This window comes from Ascaphus truei, chromosome 6 (genome assembly GCF_040206685.1).
Source record: "Ascaphus truei isolate aAscTru1 chromosome 6, aAscTru1.hap1, whole genome shotgun sequence".
NCBI lineage: Eukaryota > Metazoa > Chordata > Amphibia > Anura > Ascaphidae > Ascaphus > Ascaphus truei.
In genome coordinates this window covers 130,856,851-130,882,222 of record NC_134488.1, presented here as the reverse complement: position 1 = coordinate 130,882,222, position 25,372 = coordinate 130,856,851, and the positions used below count along the sequence as shown (strand labels likewise).

The 25,372-nt window shown below is 51.7% G+C and overlaps 1 protein-coding gene across 8 annotated transcripts in view; it reads left to right on the top strand.

The window, feature by feature from the left end:
• The first annotated feature begins 1,743 nt into the window (after positions 1-1,743).
• Positions 1,744-25,372, top strand: part of LOC142497909 (sialic acid-binding Ig-like lectin 16) — a 242,733-nt gene continuing 219,104 nt past the window's right edge. For 6 of the 8 annotated variants that reach the window (XR_012802350.1, XM_075606331.1, XM_075606329.1 and 3 more), the window contains exons 1-2: positions 1,745-1,863; positions 17,686-17,798. Coding sequence is in view for 7 of the 8 variants with exons in the window: in XM_075606331.1 (XP_075462446.1) it covers positions 1,760-1,863; positions 17,686-17,798 (217 nt within the window). In the remaining variant the exon portion in view is untranslated. Of the gene's footprint in view, positions 1,864-2,847; positions 3,049-17,685; positions 17,799-25,372 lie in introns of those variants that run through there. The other 2 variants (XM_075606330.1, XM_075606332.1) reach the window with 2 other exon arrangements.

Genomic DNA, 25,372 nt, shown 5'->3' with positions numbered 1-25,372 from the left:
CTGGGCCCTTCTTAGAGTGCATAATATAAAAAAATTGCTGTGTGTGCTAGCAAACACTTTGTAATTTTCAGGATAGTTGTGGGCAGTATACAGCACCTCATGTGGCAAGTTTTAAATGAATCACTGTATGTTTTGACTCCTGGATATGAGACAGAGAGAGAGACAGAGAGAGAGAGACTACAGCCAGAAACAATGCTTTTGCAGACTCTCTCTCTCACCCACCCCACCAATTCAACTGAGGGAGGGGTCAACCCATGGCTGATACTTTTTAACCAATCTCCTGCCCTGTCTCAGAGCTGTTCCTACTTTTAGACCAATCCCCTGCCCTGTCTCAGCTCTTCTGAAAGCTGATTGGCTGAAAATAATCACATTTAAATCAACACTTTGCAAGCAGCTAAATTTCCGGCCATTACTGATTGGATAATGCCCGGATTTTTAACCAATCAGAGGGCAGGAATTTCAATAATGCCCCGAATTTGACTGCTTTAGCCAATAATAATAAATAATTTATTCTCACGTCTTTTTTTTAATTAATTTTTAAAATATTATATAATATACACACACAGCTTCCCCAGCGAGACACAAACACACAGACACAAAACACACAGACACAGACCACTACGTGACACACAGTTACAGTTACCCAGTGACACACACACACACACACACATCTTCTAAGTGACACACACACACACACTGACTGCTTCCCAGTGACAAACACACAGAGAGACAGATTCACAGTGACACACACAGTACCCTTCCTAGCTTGTCGCTCACAGCAGCACGGACCGTACACACAAAAAGTGTGCGTCACGTGCACAAATGTTAGCACAGGCTTGCGCGCCCACTGTATTACGGGCCTAAGAGGGTCCTGATACGGCGGCCGTACCTGACGGGGCAGTGGTAACGGCGGATCTGCCTGACAGGGCGGTGGGTAGTGGCGCGGCTGGCTGACGGGGCGGTGTTAACGGCGGGTCTGCCTGACAGGGCGGTGGGTAGTGGCGCGGCTGGCTGACGGGGCGGTGGGAAGCGGTGGTCCGGACGGTGGGAGGTGCTTGGTTTGCGGTTCCCAGTGAAGCTTCAGCAGAAAATTTCGGCTAAAAACGCAGGCGAGCAGGGCAGCAGTACGGGAAGGAGAGTGCCCAGAGGGCAGGGCAACCCCAATAATTGGGCACCTTTTACATTAAATATATATATACGAAAACGTCACAGAGCTGGTTCGCCTTTATTTGGGTTGTGGCGGCAAAATGTCGCAACATCAACGCTGTAGTTTGCCGCCACAAGCAGTTTCTAGTATGACAACTGTCATCCACTAGACTCAAACAGTGATTGTGCGCAGCCTGTCTGAGCACGGCCTAACACAGCGGGGGTCCCTGCAGTCCCATTCAAACTGAAACTGAATGGGCCTGCAGGGACCCCCGCTGTGCTGATCCCATTGGCCATTAGGAATGTCACAGAAATGTTGAGGCATTTACAGTGAGATTGCCCCAGATTTTCCAAGGCAAGTGATCTAAAACCGGTGGCGGCATCTGTACTGTACTGCACCGACACACTTTATTCGAGCAAATACCCAGTATGTACCTGGCAGATACCTGGAATGCGCCGCTCCTCACCTCTGACAAGCCCCGTTGCGTTTGCCTTCCCAGCCTGGGTTCATGCCTGGCTGACGGGCGGCTGATCTGTTAAATGATAATGATTAGGATTTAATAGGCTGCAATGCTTCGCGTGTCTACCAGATGGCATAAATTCATGAATTGTAATGCAGTATATATATATACCCGGCGCTGCCCAGGATTTCATATCCACGTATACTCACCTAGGCGTTACGCTGGATGGAGCTGCCAAGACTTCAAACCTGCATGGGTAAGTAATGGGGAGGTGTGTTTTGCTGCTAATCCTGTTAGCGCGGTGTGTCCCCCCCCCTCCTGCCCCGTTCCTCCCTCTCTCCCCCCCCCCCCAGTGTAGGAGGTAGTAGTGGGGGGGGGGGGTGACTTCCCACCCCCCCCCCCGGATCCCGTGGCTGGCTGCCATGTTCCTTCCCCCTCCCGGTTCCCGGCACTGCCGAGTGGGGAAAGTACCTTCACCGATTTGAAGAAGCTTGTTTCCCATACATACACCAACGCTCCCATACGCCAACGCTCCCATACGCCAACGCTCCCATACGCCAACGCTCCCATACGCCAACGCTTCGCCAAGCCACAAACCCACAAACAATTTTTTGACTTTTATATAGATAAGAAGATATTGCTAAACAAAGAGCAAGGAGCCATATCTTTCCGACTCCCAGTCATGACAGGCACGATTACATAGAGTAATTATTATAGGGCATATACCGGCTACATACACTGAAATGATGCTATAATAATATGCAGCGGTGTAATATATCAGTATGAGGCACCTGCATGCAGAACTGAATCTGTCTTGATAAAGGTTTAGGCTGCGTCCAGGGTGAATGGAGCCGGGCGGAGGCGCGCTGAGGCTGAGGGAAAGCGGGTGCTTTCCCTGGCCTTAGAATGCGCGCCGTCCGGGGGCGTGTCGGGGGGGGGGGGGGGGGGGGCTGTGACGTCACGGAGCTGGTTCGCCCTTATTGGGCGAACCGCTTACGTGACCGGCCCTGTGCTCCCTTGAGCGCTTGAATTTAAAATTTTGCAAGCGTGCGGACGCGTGCGCGAGCCCCTGCTAAAGCCATCATTGCGGCTGCAGGGGCAGCAGTGTGCCTCAGCACGGGTCAGCGCATAAGCACTGACCATGCCCGAGGCCTTACACAAAATGGCTGCTGTGACATCTCCTCACTAACTGTCATTTTAGCCTAACTGGCATTTTGGCTCCGCCCCTTATTTAAATGTGACCAATCAGAAGTGTATCTGGGTCAGTGTGTGGTTGGGCTCCATGTATTAATCAGGCCTTGGAGCTGAGGTTTGGGTTACGCGCACAGATTAATGTCACCTCATGAGTAACAGGGAGAGGAAGGGAAACAGCAGGAATTGCAAACACAACCTTTGTTTAATCCCATTGAATGGTTGGCCAGCGAGGGCCCCATCGTTTAAGGTGTGCAGTCTGAGGGGTATCTGGTATCAGTGCAGTGTAATGTCTGTCACTCTCCTCCCCTCCACCAGCCTGTCTCTCCCCTCCCCCATCCTGCTCTCCCCTCCCCCAGCCTGTCTCTCCCCTCCCCCAGCCTGTCTCTCCCCCTCCCCCAGCCTGTCTCTCCCCTCCCCCAGCCTATCTCTCCCCCCACCAGCCTGTCTCTCCCCTCCCCCAGCCTGTCTCCCCCCCCCCCAGCCTGTGTCTCCCCCCCCCAGCCTGTCTCTCCCCCCCCCAGCCTGTCTCTCCCCCCCCCCCAGCCTGTCTCTCCCCCCCCCCCAGCCTGTCTCTCCCCCCCCCCAGCCTGTCTCTCCCCCCCCCCAGCCTGTCTCTCCCCCCCCCCAGCCTGTCTCTCCCCCCCCCAGCCTGTCTCTCTCCCCCCCAGCCTGTCTCTCTCTCCCCCCCAGCCTGTCTCTCTCTCCCCCCCAGCCTGTCTCTCTCTCCCCCCCAGCCTGTCTCTCTCCCCCCCGCAGCCTGTCTCTCTCCCCCCCCCAGCCTGTCTCTCTCCCCCCCACAGCCTGTCTCTCTCCCCCCCACAGCCTGTCTCTCCCCTCCCACAGCCTGTCTCTCCCCTCCCCCAGCCTGTCTCTCCCCTCCCCCAGCCTGTCTCTCCCCTCCCACAGCCTGTCTCTCCCCTCCCCCAGCCTGTCTCTCTCTCCCCCCCCAGCCTGTCTCTCTCTCCCCCCCTCCAGCCTGTCTCTCTCCCCCCCCCAGCCTGTCTCTCTCCCCCCCCCAGCCTGTCTCTCTCTCCCCCCCCAGCCTGTCTCTCTCTCCCCCCCCAGCCTGTCTCTCTCTCCCCCCCAGCCTGTCTCTCCCCTCCCCCAGCATGTCTCTCTCCCCCCCTCCCCCCAGCCTGTCTCTGTCTCCCCCCAAGTCCGTCTCTCCCTCCAGCCTGTCTCTCTCCCCCCCAGCCTGTCTCTCTCGCCCCCCCAGTCTGTCTCTCTCCCCCCAGCCTGTCTCTCTCTCCCTCCCGCCTGTCTCTCCCCTCCCCCAGACTGTCTCTCTCTCCCGCCTGTCTCTCTCTCCCCCCGCCTGTCTCTCTCCCCGCCCGTCTCTCTCCCCCCCGCCCGTCTCTCTCCCTCCAGCCTGTCTCTCTCCCCCCCAGCCTGTCTCTCTCGCCCCCCCAGTCTGTCTCTCTCCCCCCAGCCTGTCTCTCTCTCCCTCCCGCCTGTCTCTCCCCTCCCCCAGACTGTCTCTCTCTCCCGCCTGTCTCTCTCTCCCCCGCCTGTCTCTCTCCCCCCCGCCCGTCTCTCTCCCTCCCCAGCCTGTCTCGCTCTCCCCCCCAGCCTGTCTCGCTCTCCCCCCCAGCCTGTCTCGCTCTCCCCCCCAGCCTGTCTCGCTCTCCCCCCCAGCCTGTCTCGCTCTCCCCCCCAGCCTGTCTCGCTCTCCCCCCCAGCCTGTCTCGCTCTCCCCCCCCCAGCCTGTCTCTCTCTCCCCCCCCCAGCCTGTCTCGCTCTCCCCCCCAGCCTGTCTCTCTCCCCCCTCCCCCAGCCTGTCTCTCTCCCCCCTCCCCCAGCCTGTCTCTCTCTCCCCCAACCCCCAGCCTGTCTCTCCCCCCCCCTCCCCCAGCCTGTCTCTCTCCCCCCCTCAGCCTGTCTCTCTCCCCCCCCTCAGCCTGTCTCTCTCCTCCCCCCCAGCCTGTCTCTCTCTACCCCCCCCCAGCCTGTCTCTCTCTACCCCCCCCAGCCTGTCTCTCTCCCCCCCCAGCCTGTCTCTCTCTCCCCCCCACCTGTCTCTCCCCTCCCCCAGCATGTCTCTCTCCCCCCCTCCCCCCAGCCTGTCTCTGTCTCCCCCCCCAGTCCGTCTCTCCCTCCAGCCTGTCTCTCTCCCCCCCAGCCTGTCTCTCTCTCCCTCCCGCCTGTCTCTCCCCTCCCCCAGACTGTCTCTCTCTCCCGCCTGTCTCTCTCTCCCCCCGCCTGTCTCTCTCCCCCCCCCAGCCTGTCTCTCTCCCCGCCCGTCTCTCTCACCCCCGCCTGTCTCTCTCCCCCACCAGCCTGTCTCTCTCCCTCCCCAGCCTGTCTCGCTCTCCCCCCCAGCCTGTCTCGCTCTCCCCCCCAGCCTGTCTCTCTCCCCCCCACCAGCATGTCTCTCTCCCCTCCTCCCCCCAGCCTGTCTCTGTCTCCCCCCCCAGTCCGTCTCTCCCCCCAGCCTGTCTCTCCCACCAGCCTGTCTCTCCCTCCAGCCTGTCTCTCTCCCCCCCAGCCTGTCTCTCTCCCCCCCACCTGTCTCTCTCCCCCCCCTCCCCCCAGCCTGTCTCTTCCCCCCCCCCCCCCAGCCTGTCTCTTCCCCCCCCCAGCCTGTCTCTTCCCCCCCAGCCTGTCTCTTCCCCCCCCAGCCTGTCTCTTCCCCCCCCCAGCCTGTCTCTCTCCTCCCCTCCCCAGCCTGTCTCTCTCCTCCCCACCCCCAGCCTGTCTCTTTCCTCCCCTCCCCCAGCCTGTCTCTCTCCTTCCCTCCCCCAGCCTGTCTCTCTCCTCCCCTCCCCCAGCCTCTCTCTCCTCCCCTCCCCCAGCCTGTCTCTTCCCTCCCAGCCTGTCTCTTCCCCCCCCAGCCTGTCGCATTCCCCCCCCAGCCTGTCTCTTCCCCCCTCCAGCCTGTCTCTTCCCCCTCCCCAGCCTGTCTCTTCCCCCTCCCCAGCCTGCCTCTCTCCCCCCCATCTGTCTCTCCCCGCCCCCCGCCTGTCTCTCTCCCCCCCAGCCTGTCTTCCCCCCCCCCCCCCCAGCCTGTCTCGCTCTCCCCCCCAGCCTGTCTCTCTCCCACCCCCCCACCCCAGCCTGTCTCTCTCCCACCCCCCCACCCCAGCCTGTCTCTCTCCCACCCCCCCACCCCAGCCTGTCTCTCTCCCACCACCCAGCCTGTTTCTCTCCCACCCCCCCCCAGCCTGTCTCTCTCCCACCCCCCCAGCCTGTCTCACTCCCCCCCCCCCCCAGCCTCTCTCAAAAACAGTATGAAAAGAAGAGCAAGCATAGTAAAAGTTTTGATTAATAAATAATACATATAGAAATGTGATAATGTTATTTTCGGACGAAGACGCATCGTTATATTTTTGTAATACTATACTTTTTTATCCCTAAGGAGCCTTATACAGTACTTCTACTGTATACAGCAGGGGTGGGGAACCTTTTTTCTGCCAAGGGCCATTTTGATATTTATAAAATCATTCGAGGGCCATCCAAAATTATCAACTTAAAAATTAGCCTGCTATATTTGGTGAAACATTTAATGAACTCACCACTAATGTGATGGCTGGAACTGCTTCTCTTTGGGTGACTGACTGTGGGTTGGTGTCTGTGCACACGCAAATGCACACACAGAAATCGGGCAGGGGGTAGGGAAATCAGACTCTCAGACCCACTCTCTCTCTCAGACCCACTCTCTCTCTCAGACCCACTCTCTCTCTCAGACCCACTCTCTCTCTCAGACCCACTCGCACACTCTCAGACCCACTCGCACACTCTCAGACCCACTCGCACACTCTCAGACCCACTCGCACACTCTCAGACCCACTCGCACACTCTCAGACTGTCAGACCCACTCACTCTCAGACTGTCAGACCCACTCACTCTCAGACTGTCAGACCCACTCACTCTCAGACTGTCAGACCCACTCACTCTCAGACTGTCAGACCCACTCACTCTCAGACTGTCAGACCCACTCACTCTCAGACTGTCAGACCCACTCTCAGACAGTCAGACACTCTCTCTCTCTCTCAGACACTCTCTCTCTCTCTCAGACACTCTCTCTCTCTCTCTCTCTGACACACACTCTCCCTCTCTCTCTCTCAGACACACACTCTCCCTCTCTCTCTCTGACACACACTCTCCCTCTCTCTCAGACACACTCTCCCTCTCTCTCTCAGACACACACTCTCCCTCTCTCTCTCAGACACACACTCTCCCTCTCTCTCAGACACACTCTCCCTCTCTCTCTCAGACACACACTCTCCCTCTCTCTCTGACACACACTCTCCCTCTCTCTCTCAGACACACAATCTCCCTCTCTCTCTCAGACACACACACACAGTCGCTCAGACAAACACACACACACACACACAGTCGCTCAGACACACACACACTCGCTCAGACACACACAAACTCGCTCAGACACACACACACACACTCGCTCAGACACACACTCTCTCTGACACACAGGGGGAGGGAAATCTGATTGGGGGGGATCGGAGCAGGTGCCCTCCGCAACTGCTTCTCGGTGTGGGGAGAAGGAGGACCGTGTAAGTGTGCAAGGGGGGGGGGGGGGGGGGAAATCTGAGAAGGGGGTTTGGAGCAGGTGCCCTCCTCCGCAACTGCTACCCGGTGTGGGGAGGAGGGCCGTGTAAGTGCACGGGGGGAGGGGCGGAGCAGGGGGAGATCGGAGCAGGTACCCTCCACAACTGCTGCCCGGTGTGGGGAGGAGGAGAGGCGGTAGTGAGGTGTCTCTCCCACCGCAGACTCGTTCTTCTATCCCCCAAGCCTCTTATACCCCCTCCCCCCCTCATCCCCCCACTCCTCTTATACCCTCTCCCCCCTGGAGCGCTGCGTACCCGCGCCGCCCTGGTGATACTAAGGTCCTTAATCACCTCAGGCGGCTGCTGCCACACACAGACAGTGACACACAAACACAGTGACCGTGACACACACACACACACACACACACACACACACACACAGTGAGAGTGACACACACACACACACACACACACACACACACACACAGTGAGAGTGACACACACACACAGTGAGAGTGACACACACACACACACACACACACACACAGTGAGAGTGACACACACACACACAGTGAGAGTGACACACAGTGAGAGTGACACACACACACAGTGAGAGTGACACACACACACACACACAGTGAGAGTGACACACACACACAGTGAGAGTGACACACAACACACACACACAGTGAGAGTGACACACACACAGTGCGAGTGACACACACACACACAGTGAGAGTGACACACAACACACACACACACATAGTGAGAGTGACACACACACACACAGTGCGAGTGACACACACACACACACACACACACAGTGAGAGTGATAGACACACACACACAGTGAGAGTGATAGACACACACACAGTGACACACAGTGACAGTGACACACACAGTGACAGTGACACACATAGTGACAGTGACACACACACAGAGACACACAGTGACAGTGCCAGACACACACACACACACACACACACACACAGTGACATTGACACACACACACACACACACACACACACACACACACACACACACACACACACACACACACACTGTGATATTGACACACACACACACACACACACACACAGTGACAGATACACACACAGTGACACACACACACACACACACACACACACACACACAATAAGCCCACCTCTGTAAACACACACAATAATAAGGCCTCTCCCGCCTTGGGGTGGTTAAGGTGTCTGGGAGGGGGTATGTGGGTTACCTGGGGCCCGTGGATGGGCTGCTGGAGCAGCATGGCCAGTGCAGCTGAGAGACTGGCAGGCCCGCGGAGCCTAAAGGGAGGGTCAGGGGGGCGGAGCCTAAGGAGCCCGGCATTACTGGAGGAGAGAAGGGAGGGAGCAGTGCTGTAGGAAGAGGCGGGCCAAAAAAAAAAAATCTTGGCAGAGTGACAGCACGGGCAGCCAATCAGGAGAGGGTGAGTTTAAAAAAAATATGTTTTTTTTTTTGTTTTTTTTAAACCATTCTTGCAGGCTTCCCGCGGGCCGGACGTTCCCCACCCCTGGTATACAGTATGAACTCGGAACGTTAATTAATCTCTGTTTCAAATATAAATCTTCCAATTTACAGAACAATTACTGCGCGCACACAGACTTGCAGAAATGTACGGCAGGTTGAATTGCTATTAGACTTTTAAGACAACAGCTCGTGATCGCCCACCTGAGTTTCTAGACGGTATTTCAGTATTGCAGACAATGCTAAAAGAGCAAGCGCTAAAATATGAAAACCGCTCGGAAAAATAAGAAAACTGAGCGCGTCTGGCCACGGTTATCAGAGCGGCGCGGCTTCGGCTGATTTAGAATAAAGGCTGTCGCAGCTGTATCTATGCCCCTATATGGCGATAGATAAATACAGTGGCAAGCAATTAATTTTTTTGTATAATTCTTGTGTTTTTTTTTTTTTTTAATTCTTGTTTATTTTTGGTGTTTGTTTTTTTAATTCTTGTGTTTTTTGGGTGTTTGCTTCTTTTAATTCTGTTTTTTTTTTGTTGGTGTTTGCCTTTTTATTGTTGTTTATTTTTGGTGATTGGCTTGATTTTATTGCTATGTCTTCTTGGTGCTTGTTTTTTTTTTTTGCTTGCCCATTTATTGCTACAGTGGAAAAGCATGCCCATTTTATACGGCCATACCTTAATGGGTAGTGGGGGTGGAGGGGTCTGTATCTCAGTAAGTAGGGGGTCCCCGAGGCTGAAATCAATCCCACACACTTGTATTAAATATTTAAACTGCACGATCACTTGTGAGCGCCGTTCATGGAGATGCAGCGTCTCCGTGCAGCTCTTCCAGGCTGCAGTTTAACAATCAGTTGCCTCTCGGCAGGATCTGTAGCGCGAACTTTTAAAAAATGGCTTTTATTCTTGGTGAATACCATTTTTACCAACATGTTTTAGAGCGTGATAAAACAATGCAAATTTGAGCGGCAATGCACTCATTTTATCACTGTTTAGTATATAGGCCCCTTAGTGTTTAAATCAGCATACCTGAATACGGGGAGGTATGCATTAATGAAACAGGTTACATACTTCTGAGTCACTCATTGATGCAACTATATATGCAGTTACGTTACAAAATAGCAATCAGGTTATTAAGAACTATGGATATAATATGAGAATGGAGGATATTTGTTTCAGCTCAGTAACAGTGACAGTAAAGGAGTGATTACAAAATGCCAAGATTGGGGGGGGTACCCCTCCTTTTTTAGGATAAGTCCCAAAGAAAGAATCAGGAGCATTTGGGCATAAAAGTGTTTAAAATTGGGCACCTCTGAACATTTTCATTAGAGACTGAGGGCCCACGTGCTGTTTGTTATGTCTTTGCTAGGCATCAATATAGATACTGTACAGTACTGAGTATAGGATCCCTAGGGTGAAGCGCATCAAACTGCGAGTTATAATGACATCAGGTTGGAGGGTAAAGAATTGGGCGTTTAGGATGCTCCTGTAAGGAATCGGGGAACACGTCCTTCGCGGCGTGTTCCCTCCTTACCTGCTGCAGCGCGCCTCCCGGCTCTGTTTGCAGAGCGAGCGCGCATCCTCAGCTCTTCACTTCGTACCACGGAGCTTGGCTCCGCCCCCTAGTCACGTCGCGCATCTGTCACGCGCGCACGTGACGGCGTGCACCACTCCCCAGCTGTGTGTCAACAGTCCTAAGTGCCCACTTGTCTCCTGCAGCCTATCCCTGCCTGCGCAGAGGCCGTGCCTCCGCTCCGCCCCTGCCTCATTGGTTCCGGTTTCCTTTAAAAGACTTTCACTTTCACTTCCTCATTGCTGAGCATAACCTGTGTAGCCTTGTGTTCCTGCTTTTGTGTTGCCTTGCCCTGTGCCTTGCTGTTCCTCTCTAGTGCTTCCTTGTGTACCGACCCGGCTTGACTATTGGACCCTCTCTGGATAACAACCTCGGCTTGACTGTCGGACCCCATCTGGATATCGACCTCGGCTTGCCCCTGACTAGCCGCACCTCTCTAACCCTGACCACGGCTTTCAGACACGCTACGACTCTCCCAGCTCCAACCCCAGACCACGGCACAACGGACACTGACCATTCTCCTGGCTCCGCCCCTGGATTCCAGCAAGTATCTGGATTTATCCAATATCACCATCCCAGACCCGGCTACGCTAACCATCCACCCTCCAGTCGTGTCTCCACTGTTGTGGGTGTGCTGTCTTGTACTTTCCCACCTCAGTGCCGGGTTCCCTCCTAGTTCGTGGTGAGCGCAAGTGTTACAGTATGCTCAGCCCAACGAACATGGACCCCCCTGAGGTGGGCCAGGCCCTAGCCTCAATCGTTGAGTGCTTCCAGTATTTTGAGAATCAGATTGATTTCTTAACTCAAAATGTTGCAACCATTTCTTCCTTAACTCAAAGTGTTGCAACCATTTCTTCATGACAATCTCAGTCCCGAATAATTAGACCTGCAACCTTGTCTTCCGCTACCTCAGAAGTATGGCATGTTATCGGATACACGTGTATATCCTGTCAGGTGCGTCAGAATGAATGAAAACAACTGCTGCATGGAAGATAAAATCTATGAAACATGAATGGCAACTGGCCCAGCTCTGGGCACTATAGGTTGCAAAACTCACGGTTTGGAGATAGGACGTCTTGTTGCAGTGCTCAGTGGCCGTGATGTGCTGCTGCACCGCCAACCCTGTAGTGACTGAATGGTCACATAGGGCGGTCAAGTGACTGGCGGTGGTATCCTGCAGTGAGAGCGAAGTGGGGGGATGCCCGGTGTAATGCCTCAAATCGGCAGCTCGTCTGAATTAGGCACCGCTACTCCCGGCGTGATGATGATGTCACGTGCGGCTGTCACATGACCGGCGATGATCTCCTCTGTGTGCAGCGATGGTCCGGCGTGCATAGGCAATGAACGTAGGAATAAACTCCTCCAACGGCAGTCAGAGTAAAAGCGAAGCACAGCCTTGAATAAACAGGGTATGGACTTAGGTGGTGACTAGAAAAAATTTATTAGAACAGACATGTGTAGCTGATGGATCCTTTGACGCGTTTCAGCCCTCAGGCTGACAAAGGCCTGAGGGCTGAAACGCGTCAAAGGATCCATCAGCTACACATGTCTGTTATAATAATTTTTTTCTAGTCACCACCTAAGTCCATACCCTGTTTATTCAAGGCTGTGCTTCGCTTTTACTCTGACTGCCGTTGGAGGAGTTTATACCTCAGAAGTATCCCCACCTCTCGTACCTCGTCTTCCTACCCCCAATCGTTATGCGGGTGACCCCCATGGCTGTAGAGGTTTCCTCAATCAATGTGATATAAAATTCGAGTTAACCCCTTCATGTTTCTCTTCTGATAGATCCAAGGTGGCATACATTATTGCCCTGCTGAACGGTGACGCCCTGGCATGGGCATCTCTCATCTGGGAGCAGAAACCGTAGCTCACGCAGGTTTTTGCACGCATCAAGAAAGAATTTAGACAGGTCTTTGACACCCCAGGCCGAAAGGTTACTGCAGCATCTTCCCTGTTTTATATTTCACAGGATCACAAATCGGTCGCAAGATATGCCCTTGAGTTCCGGACCATTGCCGCGGAGACAGGATGGACTGATGAAGCCTTATCAGTAGCCTTCTGGCAGGGTCTGTCTGAACCCCTTAAGAATTAATTTGACGTCCAGGAACGACCTACCAACCTGAAGGAGCTTATTGCCGTATGTATTAGACTAGATCAGCGCCTTCAGGAGAGGAGGGCTGAACGTTATCGTCCACGTTCTAGTCTTGCTAATGTTCCCATCCGCAGTCTTTCTCCTGTTGTTTCCCCCGCCTTTGATGTTCCAGAACCTATGCAGTTAGGAAGTCACCAAATATCTTCTTTTGAGAAACAACGCCGGAGGAATGGAGGTCTTTGTCTGTACTTCGGGTTGCCTGGTCATCTGGTTCTTCACTGTCTCACAAAGCCGTGAAAATGCCAACACCCAATGAGTTATGAGGGGATCTCATTGGGTACCATATCTGCTACCCCTTCTATTACAGAAAGCCTGCCGACTCGGATTTTGCTTCCAGTCTTCATTGAGGGTCCTGGTTTCCTAACCCCCACCTCTGCTTTCATTGACTCCGGGACTGGAGGAAACTTTGTGGACAAGGACTTTGCCATAAAGAACAAAATTCCTCTGGTGGAGAAATCTGTGCCTGTTGGACTGGAGGCCATTGATGGACGTCCCCTCCAGCCAGCTTTTATCTCAATGGAGACACATCCGCTTTCTCTGTCTACTAAGGATGGTCACAAGGAGAGGATAACTTTGGACATAATCCACTCACCTTCTGTGCAGGTAATTTTGGGCCTTCCTTGGAACCAACGCCATAATCCACATTTAGACTGGACTGACAAACCCACTCAATAGGGTGTCCTATGTACCGATTCTTGGGTTACTCCGTTTCTGTGAGAATTTGCCATCCTGATGGCCGGAACTCGACTCCCCATCCCACTCCTTCAGGCACTCAGGATGCGCGATGCCACGCGGTCCGGCTACACGTGCACGGCGCACGATCGGTCTGTTCCTCCGCGGGTTCTGCCTCCAATCTCTGCTCCCGCTCTGACGTGCGGCCTGCTTGTTCGGCCAGTCTTCCCTCCGGTTTGCCCCGCCCCCACTCTGCCGATGGATTTGTGCGGTGCGCGAGTGACGCGCTGATGTCGGAGACGCGCGCGGAAACAGGTTCCCTCTGGACCCACCTCCAGACTCCGTTATCGCTCACGCGACGGGCATGCGCGGTGTGCGCGTGATCGGGTCGCCAACCCCTGACGTCGGTGACGCACGCGGGATGTAGCCTGTGTGACGCCGTGCCTTGCATTCAGCCTTGTGCCTTGCTGTTTCCTGCTTGTGCCTTGCTGCATCCTGCCTTGTTCCTTGCTGCATCCTGCCTTGTTCCTGCTGCTGCCTGACCCTGCTACGTTATTGGACTCCGCATCTCTCCTCTCCTGACCTGGCTTACTTACGACCATCCTGAACTCTCTGATCCTGACCTTGGCTACTCTCGCAACCACTACTCTCCACTCTCCACTCTCCAGTCCTGACCTTGGCAACGTACCCCAACGATCCGCTATTCTCCAATCCAGACCCAGCAAGTATAAACGACTGCTCTACCTTCTATTTTCCTGACCCAGCTTGCAAGACCATTCTACAATCTAGGCATGCCTTCGTGGTTGTGGGTTGGCGTTTATAAAATTCCCTACCTCAGCCTCGTGGTCGTGTCTGGTTTGCGGAGAGCTACGTGTTACAAGTTCGACACATCTGCGGGCTAGATATCCCTAAATCAGACAAACCTACCCTTCCAGAGGTGTATACTGACTTCCTTGATGTCATCGATTATAGTTTGTTCTGAGATCCTTCCTCTTCATCGTCCCTTTGATTGCCCCATCGAACTCTTGCCCGGCGCTGTCCTGCCCAAGTCACGGCGGCACCGAGAAGGGGGCCGTCATGTTGAATTTAAAATCGTGCATGCGCTGAATGGGCGTGTGCGCCCGGCGCGCATGCGCAGACTGCCGGTTGCACATGCGCAGAACGGCGAAAATGCCAGTTTGCGCATGCGCAGCACTGAAAATCGCCGGATTCGCTTTCCGGCGATTTTCACTATACGGCGGGCCACTGGAACGGAACCCGCTGTATACCCGGGGCCCTGCTGTACATTCAAGAGAATTTTAAAAAAGGCTTCATTATAAATTCCTCTTCCCCCTCTTTTTTGTTAAGAAGGATGGCTCACTCCGCCCAGTTCAGTCTCATCTTCATGAGAATCGTCTCTACGCCAAGATGGAGAAATGCATGTTTCATCAAACATCCACTTCCTTCCTATGATATCATTTCTAACGCCGGCTTTTCCATGGACTCCGATAAAGTTAAGGCAGTTTTGCATTGGCCACAACCCACTTCACTCATGGCGATTCAGCGATTTCTTGGGGTTCGCCAATTATTACCGTAAGTTTATCTGTAATTTCTCTTCTACCGTTGCCCCTATTACTGCTCTCACGTAGAAAGGGGCGGATGCTTCTTCCTGGTCCTCTGAAGCACTTCAGGCCTTTGATTCCCTCAAGAAAGCATTTGTTTCCGCTCCCATTCTACGTCTACATCCTGACCCTAAACTCCCCTTCATCTGACATTGGGGCAGGAGCCATCCTCTCACAGAGACAAACTCCCCAAGATAGACTACACCCTTGCGGGTTCTTTTCCAAAAAGTTTTCCCCTGCTGAACAAAACTACGATGTTGGCAACCGAGAACTCTTAGCTATTAAACTCGCTCTTCAAGAGTGGAGACACCTTTTGGAGGGTACCGAGAACCCCATCTCACGGATCATAAAAACTTATTGTACATTGAAGGTTCTCGTCACCTTGGCTCTCATCAGGCTCGTTGGGCTCTTTTTTTTTTTTTTCTAGATTTAATTACATTATTTCCTACATTCCTGGAACAAAGAACCTTAAGGCCAACGCTTTATCTCGTCAATTCGTCTGTGAAGACAAATCAGAGGACATCTCTGAGACCATTCTACACCTAAATATATAATTTTGGCTAATTCCTTTGATGTACTGGACAATATCCTGGCTTCTCAATTTTGCATTCCTGAGGGTTTGGAGGTGCCGGAGGGTTGCTTGTATGCTGCACCACAGTTCCGCAAGAAAATCCTTGAATGGGGTCACTCCGCTAAGTCCTCCGGTCATCCGGGTACAAGAAGAATTTTAATCAGACGCACCTTCTGTGAGCCTGACATGCTCAAGGATATCGAGAAATTCATCAGGTCCTGCTTCGTTTGTGCCTGAAACAAATCCTCCCGCAGCAAACCTTTGGGCCTTCTCCGTCCCTTGCCCATACCAAATCGTCCATGGACGCACCTTTCAATTGTCTTTATTGTCGAGCTTCCTGTGTCTTGTAGAATGAACACTATTCTTGTTATTGTTGGCAGGTTTTCAAAACAGTCGCATTTCATACCCCTCAAGGGCCTTTCCAATTCTGCCACCTTGTCAGTGTAACGCTCGTGCTGTCCACAAACCTGACAAGACCCCGGTACTGAGGTGGGAAAAGAGAACACTACACACCCACAGCAAAGGAGGCATGCCCGGAGTGTGGTATTTGAGTGAAGCCGGGTCTGGGCTTAAGAGGAGGGTTAGTTGGGTACTTACCGGGTCCTGGGTAATAGAAGGTAGAGTGGTCGTGTCCGTAAGCCAAAGGTCTGGGAGTGGAGAGAGCTGCGTAGTCAAGGTCCGTCTGCCAAGTCCGAGGACTAGAGAAGACAGCGTAGTCGAATTCCGTTTGCCAAGTCCGAGGGGTAGAACAGAGAACTTCTGAGGATCCACCACATAGAGAGAGAGTAGGGATACAGAGACTGGGTTGTAAGAAAGAAATCCCAAATGCTGATATTAATGAAAAAAAAAAAAGTAAAAATGAGAAGCAGAGACACAAGGAGCAAACAGACGATACGATAACAGCAGAGAGAATGAGATAGAAAAAGAGAAAATAGGGGAAGAGAACAAACACTGAGAAAAGGAAGAGGGAGAGGGAGTAAGAAAAAATATAACAGGGGGGGGGGCAGCGGGCGGGGGAGAGCCGGGGCTGCGGGGAGCCCGGCCGGAGAGCTGCAAGTTGGGCCCAACTTGCCGCAGCCGGGCCCCGGCTCAACCTCAGCTGCCTGCAGGCCTCTCCCTCACTGTGTCCAATGCCGAGCTTCCAATGCTGGCGCTAGACGGGCCTCTCTGACATCAGCACACCTGAAGTCAGTGGGACCTCAGCTTCCAGTGCACGCCGGCATGAGAGGGATGCCTGGCATGTGCCGACGGAAGCTCGGCTTGGGACACAGTGAGGGAGAGGCCTGCTTGCAACTGACGGAGTGCCGGGACTCAGTCGCGTATTGGGGGGAGTGGGGGTATATTTTAATATGTATTGGGAAGAGAGGGTATTTTTATATTTATTGGGGGGAGTGGGGGTGTATTTTAATATGTATTGGGGGGGAGAGGGTATTTTTATATTTATTGGGGGGGAGTGGGGGTATTTTAATATGTATTGGGGGAATGGGGTGTATTTTAATATGTATTGGGGGAGTGGGGGTGTATTTTAATGTGTATTGGGGGAGTGGGGGTGTATTTTAATGTGTATTGGGGGAGTGGGGGTGTATTTTAATGTGTATTGGGGGGAGTGGGGGTGTATTTTAATATGTATTGGGGGAGTGGGAGGAGTTTTTAATATGTATTGTGCGTGTTTTTTTTGGTATGTATTTTGTGGGGGCATTGAGTGAGGGTAATTGACGGAAGGTGGAGGCGAGTGAGAGGGGGTGAGGGAGGGAGTGAGGAAAAGAGGGGGTAAGAGTGAGACGCTTGGGAGAGAAATACATGCGAGGCGGGAGGGGCGAGAGTGAGAGGGGATGAGTGAGGAAGAGGGAAGAAATGGAGGGGAGAGAAACATGGGAGGAGGGGAGGGGAATAGAGGCGGCTCGTGAGGTGTGAAATGAGGGGCAACCGCCGACACGGGGGGCTCGCTATACCGCCGATATGGGGATGGGGGATACCGCCGACATGCGAGGGGGGGCCATACCTAACTCTAGTCCTGGGCCCCGTGAAATCTGTCTGCGGCCCTGCAGACAGAAGTGCACAATATTACAAAAGTGTGAATAGGATTTAAAAAAAGTTAAATCACATGACAGAAGTGAGAGAAGGACTCAACACAGATAGAGAGAGAGTAAGAAATGCAGAGAGAGCGCTGTCAGATAGAGAGAGATAATGAGACATGGAGAAAGAGCGTGGTCAGACTGCATGAATGGAAGGTGCAGTTAAATCTGCCCATGCTGTGTCCAGTAGGAGCTGGGAATTACTGTATATACCCTCACAGGTCACATAACTCTCCTTCTCAGGTCCCGAGCAGAAAACAACCCCTCTCGGCCGCTCTGTGCCACAATGTGGCTAAGAAGAAACTGCTGTTACTGGACACATCCTGTGACCTTCATCCTGTACCTGATGTGGACAGGTGAGTATCACTGGGGATGTGTGAAGGTTTGCATTACTGTGAATGTCTCTTACATTTAGTGTTTTCTGAAAATGTTCAACATTTTTGCCACAATTTTCAGAAAATGGCATTAATATAAAGAGCATATGACTTCAATTTAGGGTCACGGGATCTGCAAATTAACTTTTAATATTTGGCAATTTTTTTGCAAAGAGTTTCAAGAAAGAAAGGTACGTTTTGCCTGCTTCACTAATTTCAGGGAAAATGTAGCAAATCTTTAATTATGTCCTAATGGAGGCTATTCATTAATCTCCGATATTGTAAATGCAAAACAAACACAAAATCACCAGGAAAAACCTCATGCAATTTCACTCAATAACAATTTGGCGTTTACAACATATTCATAAAAATAACACTGTGTGATGTCTCATTTACATGCAACTATCACCCAATTTGCACAATATCGCCAGGAAAGTCACCTTCAAATAGTCACCTCCCTCAGGTAATCCAAATAGGGCTTGTGCTGGAGACAGGAGACACTCAGACACTCAATAAATATGCCCCCCTAACCCAAAAGATTTCAAATCCTTCCAAGGTGTCACGGTGTGCTCACCACAAACTAGACGGGACAGCGAGGCCGAGGTGGGGATTAGAAAAAAAACACCAACCCACAGCCGCGAAGGCGCGTCTTGATTGTAGATTGGTCAGGGTAGCCGGATCAGCGTTGGAGAAGTCAGGATAGTCAGTGATACTTGCCGAGATCTGGATAGGAGAGGTACGGATCGTTGTGGGTACTATAGCCGAGGTCGGGGTTGGAGAGGTCCGGATCGTCATGGGTAAGCCGAGGTCAGGGAGCCAGAAGAGCGGAGTCCAAGAGTAAAGCCGGGTCGGTACACAGGAGGTCACTGAAAACAATGCAGTGCAAAGGTAGCACGAGACTGGAACAAGGCAAGGTACTGTAGTGGTGAAGCACAGGTAACAAGAACTATGCTCAGCCGAGGAGTGAATGGTGAGCAGGGAATATATATATACAGTGTTCGACAAACCTATACATTTGCTCGCCCCGGGCGAGTGGATTTAACCCCCGGGCGATTAAATATTGGCCCAAGCAGCACACGTTTGGTACTAGGTGGCGAGTATATTTTTTTGTGTGGCGAGTAGATTTTTGGTGATTTGTCAATGTGTGTGTGTGTGTGTGTGTGTGTGTGTATATATATATATATATATATATATATGAGAGACTCACCAATGGGAAGCTAGGAGGCGGGGATAAGGAGGAATCCAACGCATGTTAGGTTTCAGGTGTAGAGTGACCTATGTCTTTAATGAAGTGGGCGTGCGCCCGTGTAAGAAGGCGTGCGCGCGGTGTCGGGTGTGTACAGCGCGTGAGGAGAGGTCCCCAGTTGGCGCGGGGGTACGCATCTGACTCAGCAGCGTGGCGTCTGCACAACTGCAGCGGCAGCAGCGGGGAGAAGAGGGCACTGAGGCTCCGGACTCCCTGGCAGTAAGGGGGGCAAGTGCCAGTTGTAGCGCAGCGCTCCGACCCCCACGGAGGGCATGCCGGGGGTGGTGCACCTCTGCAGCCCTCACACCAGGTACTTCCCCCCGATTGTGTTCCTAATTATGTTTTGTTTCACCACGTGTGTCACGGGAGACCAGGTTTATCAACACCTTTTATACCGGGATCATATGATTGAGAAAAGCAAGGAGGTAAATTAAATTGTAATTTATTTCAGGAAAAGACATACACACAATGTAACACAATTTACACACTTACTGGGAACTGGCCTAACGAATAAAGTCTTCTTTTAAACTAAATTGCGAAAAATGACCTCTGTAGGAGCCCTTTCCAATGACCAGGAGGTACTCACAAAAGTCTTGGAACTGAATTCGGCATGAAATGCCAGCCGTGACCGCTACGTTCTCAAAAAGTGGGACTTAAAAACTTTTCTGAGTCAAAATCTCTGAATCTGGCTCGCGTCTATTCTTCACAGAGCATCTTTGAATTTGCCGCTGATGGTTTGGCGCTTGAAATCTCCTGTCCTGATTGACTGCAAGGTTTCTTATGGGTTTCAGTGTCCCATTCACAAACCTCTACAGCCTATCAGCGTGTGGGAATTCTGCTGCCAGCCAATCACCGATGTTCCGGTATTCTAAAGCTGGGAGGGCACCTTTTCTCATTCTGCTATGGCATGCGCCAACCTGGCACCTCTTCCTCTTATAATATTGAGCCCACCCGCTGTCCAGGCTCCACAGAGTCTGGGGTTGGCAAATGGTGGCCGGATAGCCCTGTGTTAGTCCAGGACAGAGGTACTCAAGTATAACTGCAGTATCCCGCCTGTTCTAACACCTTAGCATTCCTGAGGCTTTCAAGTCCGGACTCCACACAGAACCATAGGCACCAAGCTTGGTAGTCATCTGGTTCCTCGGACCCCAGGACATGGAAATCCCACAGTTCATTGTCAGGTTATCAGTACAAATACAGATTAAATATAACTTTAATAAAATATACTGGTCCCTGTATCTTGTGTGATAAAAATGTGTAAGTCCCCGTTCTGGTGTCAGGGATGGAGTAAGCGGATATACTGCGTACACTCACTAGCCTAATCCTTGCCACACTCTAGAAATGACATTAAACTTTTTACACACCAAAACCCACTCATAGCTTTATCATAGAGCTGGAGCATCCCCTGAACCCCTATACTAGGTTCAGGGTACCTGGGCATGTACCTAGGCACCCCTGCTTATACTAGGGACCCCCTGTATGTTGCAGGTATACTGTGACGGTGAATGGGGTTAACCAGGCTCACTAATAAAGGTTCAGCCCACTTGGTTACCCCTGATCCGTGTGTTTGGTCCTAGAGTGTCAGCTCTTGGACCCAGGTGTCCTATATGCAATACTTTGACTGTGTGCAAATTATGCGACATTAAAGCTTTATGTGTGTTTTGCCTTTCCTGGGTGTGACAGTGAAGGGGTTAACCAGGCATAATAAAGGTCAAGCCCACTTGGTTAACTCTGACCCGGGTGTTAGGTTCTTAGAGTGTTAGCTCTGGGACCCAGATGTCAAAAATGTATTACTGCAACTGTATACTGATTTTGCAACATTAAAGAATGATGTGATTTTTGCATTTACTGGGATGCTGGGATCGGGAGATTTCAAGGCTGTAAGTTTCAGGGTGGGTTTGGCGGAGAAAGTCTTTTCAGAATGTGTCTATGTATCGGGTTTCCCAAGTTATGGGATACCCCAGGAGTTGGATCCGGGAATCGAGCGAGATTCTCGGATACAGCCAAGCACATTGCTCCGGGCAAACGCTGACCCTGAAAACGCTATTACGACTCCCCGCCAGGATTCCTGCTGCAGCATCTTCCAGACAAGGTGAACGGGCATGAAGAGGTTAATGTACACCTGCCATCATACACAGGGTCCCTAAAGTAAGGAAGGGTGCCCAAATACATGCCCAGATACCCTGCACCTAGTATAGGGGTTCAGGGGGTATTCCAGCTAAGTGATAAAGCTGAGAGGGATTGCTTGTGTGTAAAAGTTTAAGTTATTTTTCAAAAGTGTGCCAAGTATGAGGCTAGTGAGTGTAGGTAATATATGCACTCACTTTATTAAAGAGTTATATTTAATAGGGATATGTACTGATAACCTGTGAATGAACTGTGGGATTTCCAAGTCATGGATTCCAAGAGACCAAATGGCTACCAAGCTTGGTGTCTATGGGGGCTATGCACTAAGCTGTCATAAGTCGTTTTAAGAACGCAAAGTGCTCTTAGAACGTGATGTTCCGCTGAGCGCGATTCACAGAGCAGCGCTAACAGGCACTTTGCGCTCTAAAACTGGCTTTTTTCAATAATTTTCCAACTTTGCTCGTACGATCAGCTGTTTGCGCTGATGTCTGCCCTTCTACGCGATTCTCTAAGCTCCGCTAATTTGTCGTACTTGAAAGTTGCGCTGAAACAAGCTCACCAGCTAAAGGCAGGTGATAAAAAAGCAGGACTTAGAAAAATTTCTTTGTTTACATTTTTGCAGGCGCAACACCCATACAACAGGCCGGCTGTGTCCCCGGCTGACCCCCGGGGGGTCCCCGACTTACCCCGCGGCAGTAACCGCGGGTGTCCGGGGGTCCCGTGGGTGTCCCCGGCTGACCAAGCAGGGGTCCCCACGGGATTCCTCGCGGGAGTCCCGGGGTCACCGCGGGCCTCCGGTACCAATGGTGTGCCTCAAAATAATAAATACTATTTCTAACTAAATACACCCCCCTCCCCCTGCCCTCTAACACATACAATACAGTAATGGGCAAAATTACTATTATCCACATATGGATAATAATGCATTTGCCCATTTAAAATACATTGATAACAATAAATACAGTAAATACATATTACACTTACCTTTTCCAGGCACCCACGATGAAGGCCGTCTTCATCCTGCCCATGTCCCCTCCGATGCTGCAAAACATACAAAAAAATAAAAATAGCCAATGTAATGTCCCCTAACCCTTTAATCACCTTAGCGGTCATTAACCGCTACAGTCATTAAGGAGTTAACCCACCCTCACCCACCACTCGGGAGGCATAAACACCCTCCCCCACTACCCACCCCGTGAGGCCTAACCACCCTCAACCACTACCCACAGTGAGGCCTACCCACCCTGGCTTGGGGACAATACCCACTTCCCCCATCCCCGTTAACCACAATAAACATCACTATATTTAATAAACAATACATAACCCACCCCCTGCGCCCCTCATAAATACCTAATTTATTCTTTTACATACAGGGTTAATACCCCAGGCCCACAGGAGTCCCCGGTGGTCCTGACGGATGTCCGCAGGCCCCACAGTGGACCAGCAAAGGATTTCACACAGGGTCTGGAGGCCTACGGGTGGTCCCCGCCAGGTGCCATGGTCCACCAGGTGGTCTCCACGGGTCACCGTGGGCCCCAAATGGAGTCTCCGTGGGTAGGCCCGCAGGTGTCTGGGGCGCCCCGGGTCAGACCCACAGGTGTCTGAGGGTCCTCGGGTGGTTCCCATGGCGGTCTGGGGGTCCTCGGGTGGTCCCTATGGGTCTGCGGGGCCCCCGGTTCTTCCCCGCAGGTGTCCCCCGTGAGTCCGCAGCTTTGTACCTGTGGGAAGGAGTGAGAGAGAAAAAACTGGCGCACAGCCAAAGAGTGGTTCACCAACAAGTTAATGAAAAAATATTCCTTTAGTAATCCATATGGGAAATGGAGGCAAACACCCTCCTACGCGTTTCGTGAATAGAGATACACTTTATCAAGGATAAACACATCCTCCACTGAAGAGCAGCCAGGTCTTCTGAGGCTGTGCCTGAAAATGACTGCGTACTAGATGATCCTTTAAGTTCTTACTCCGTCTACAGCCGGTGCTTGGAACGTCATGCAGGATACCTCTCAGATCCGAATTCTCTAGCAAAATATACCAGTGACGTCATGGAGGGAGCTGCAGACTGCTTCATCACATCTCCTACACACAAGGAAGGACCTGGTGCACCGGGTCCCCAGACCGCAACTCACAGCTCAGAGAAATACAAGAGCAGGCTTTTATATTGCTGTTGAATCTATGCTATGAGAGATTATACCTTTTCCTGCGTCCTTTTCCTGCTGGGAGTATCCTGTGACTCCAGAAGCCCTCCTAAGTTGGTTACTTTAACAACGATAAAGCGAATAACAACATTACACAATGTGAGTGTATTCATTGTACAGTCTAAAATCAGTATTGATATATACAATATTGCACTATTTGTGTTTTCTCTGCTTTATATATTGGGAATATCCTGCCATCTGTGAGCCTGCAAGGTATCGAGAGTATCCTGTCGTCAGAGAGCCCATACAGTATACTGTACCATCAGAGGTATCCTGACATCGGAGAGCCTACAACACCCGTTTGGTTAAACTTATTATCCGAAATGTCTGCTTGATCTTATAAAATGTGAGTGCATTACCACCTTTTACTCGTATTGATTCCATACAGTATTATACTATTGTGTTCTCTTTCCTCTGCATATCCCTACCTGGATGAAAGTGTGCATTGGATCCCTCCTTTTCTACAAAAGGTTTAGTGGTTTAAGAACGAACTCACCTATAACCTTTTGCGGCACCCATCAAGGAAATCTACACCAATATCGGGACTATTAGTATCCTTTGTTTCCTTTATCCACAGAATTTTTTGCGCTCATTTCTTCTTTCCCTATTTATATTTGAAAATATTTGCAATGGTTTTTTTTGCCAAAGGAGGCCGTTTGATGACAGGACTGCCCATCTCATTGCCAGGGGGTAAGTAGAACTCTGTTTATTTTATTTATGCTGTTTTATGTGTTTAATAATGGGCAAATAATCTATTATCCATATCTGGATAATAGTTATTTTGCACATTACTATACTGTATGTGTTTGGGGGGGGGGGGGGGGTTTATTTATTTAAATGTATAGCACAGGTTTTTTTTTTTTACATACAGGGTTGGTTACTTAGGTCTGCGGGGACCTCTGGAGACCACCTGAGGTTTCCCCGGACTTCCCACGGGTACAAGGCTGCGGACTCACGGGGGACACCTGCGGGGAAGAACCGGGGGCCCCACATCTGTGGGGGCCCCGCAAACCCATAGGGGCCACCCAAGGGCCCCCAGACCCCTATGGGAACCACCCGAGGACCCTCAGACACCTGTGGTTCTCACCCGGAGCCCCCCAGACACCCGCTACCCATGGAGACCCCATTTGGGGCCCACGGTCACCCGCGGAGACCACCTGGTGGACCACGGTGCCTGGATGGAACCACCCGTAGGCCTCCAGACCCTGTGTGAAACATTTTGCTGGGCCACTGTGGGGCCTGCGGACACCCGTCAGAACCACCGGGGACTCCCGTGGGCCTGGGGTATTAACCCTGTATGTAAAAAAATAAATCATGTATTTATGGGGGGGCACAGGGGGTGGGTTATGTATTGTTTATTAAATATAGTGATGTTTATTGTGGTTAACGGGTGGGGGAAGTGGGTATTGTCCCCAATCCAGGGTGGGTAGGCCTCCCTGTGGGTAGTGGTTGAGGGTGGTTAGCCTCACGGGGTGGGTAGTGGGGGAGGGTGTTTATGCCTCCTTAGTGGTGGGTGAGGGTGGGTTAACCCCTTAATGACTGTAGCGGTTAATGACCGCTAAGGTGATTAAGGGGTTGGCTATTTTTATTCTTTTGTATGTTTTGCAGCATCGGAGGGGACATGGGCAGGATGAGGATGAAGACGGCCTTCATCGTGGGTGCCTGGAAAAGGTAAGTGTAATATGTATTTACTGTATTTATTGTGATTAGTGTATTTAAAATGGGCAAATGCATTATTATCCATATGTGGATAATACTAATTTTGCCCATTACTGTATTGTATGTGTTAGGGTGCAGGGGGGGAGGGGGGGATGTGGGTTGTAATTTTTTTTCAGCCTGGCGCAAAAGCTCACTGCTTAGTGCATAGCCCCCAATGGGTCTGTGCAGAGTCCTGACTTGAAAGCCTTAGTGGGGATGTCAAGATGTTAGATCAGGAGGGGTACTGCAGTTCTGCTTGAACACCCGCATCCTGGGCTAACACAGGGCTA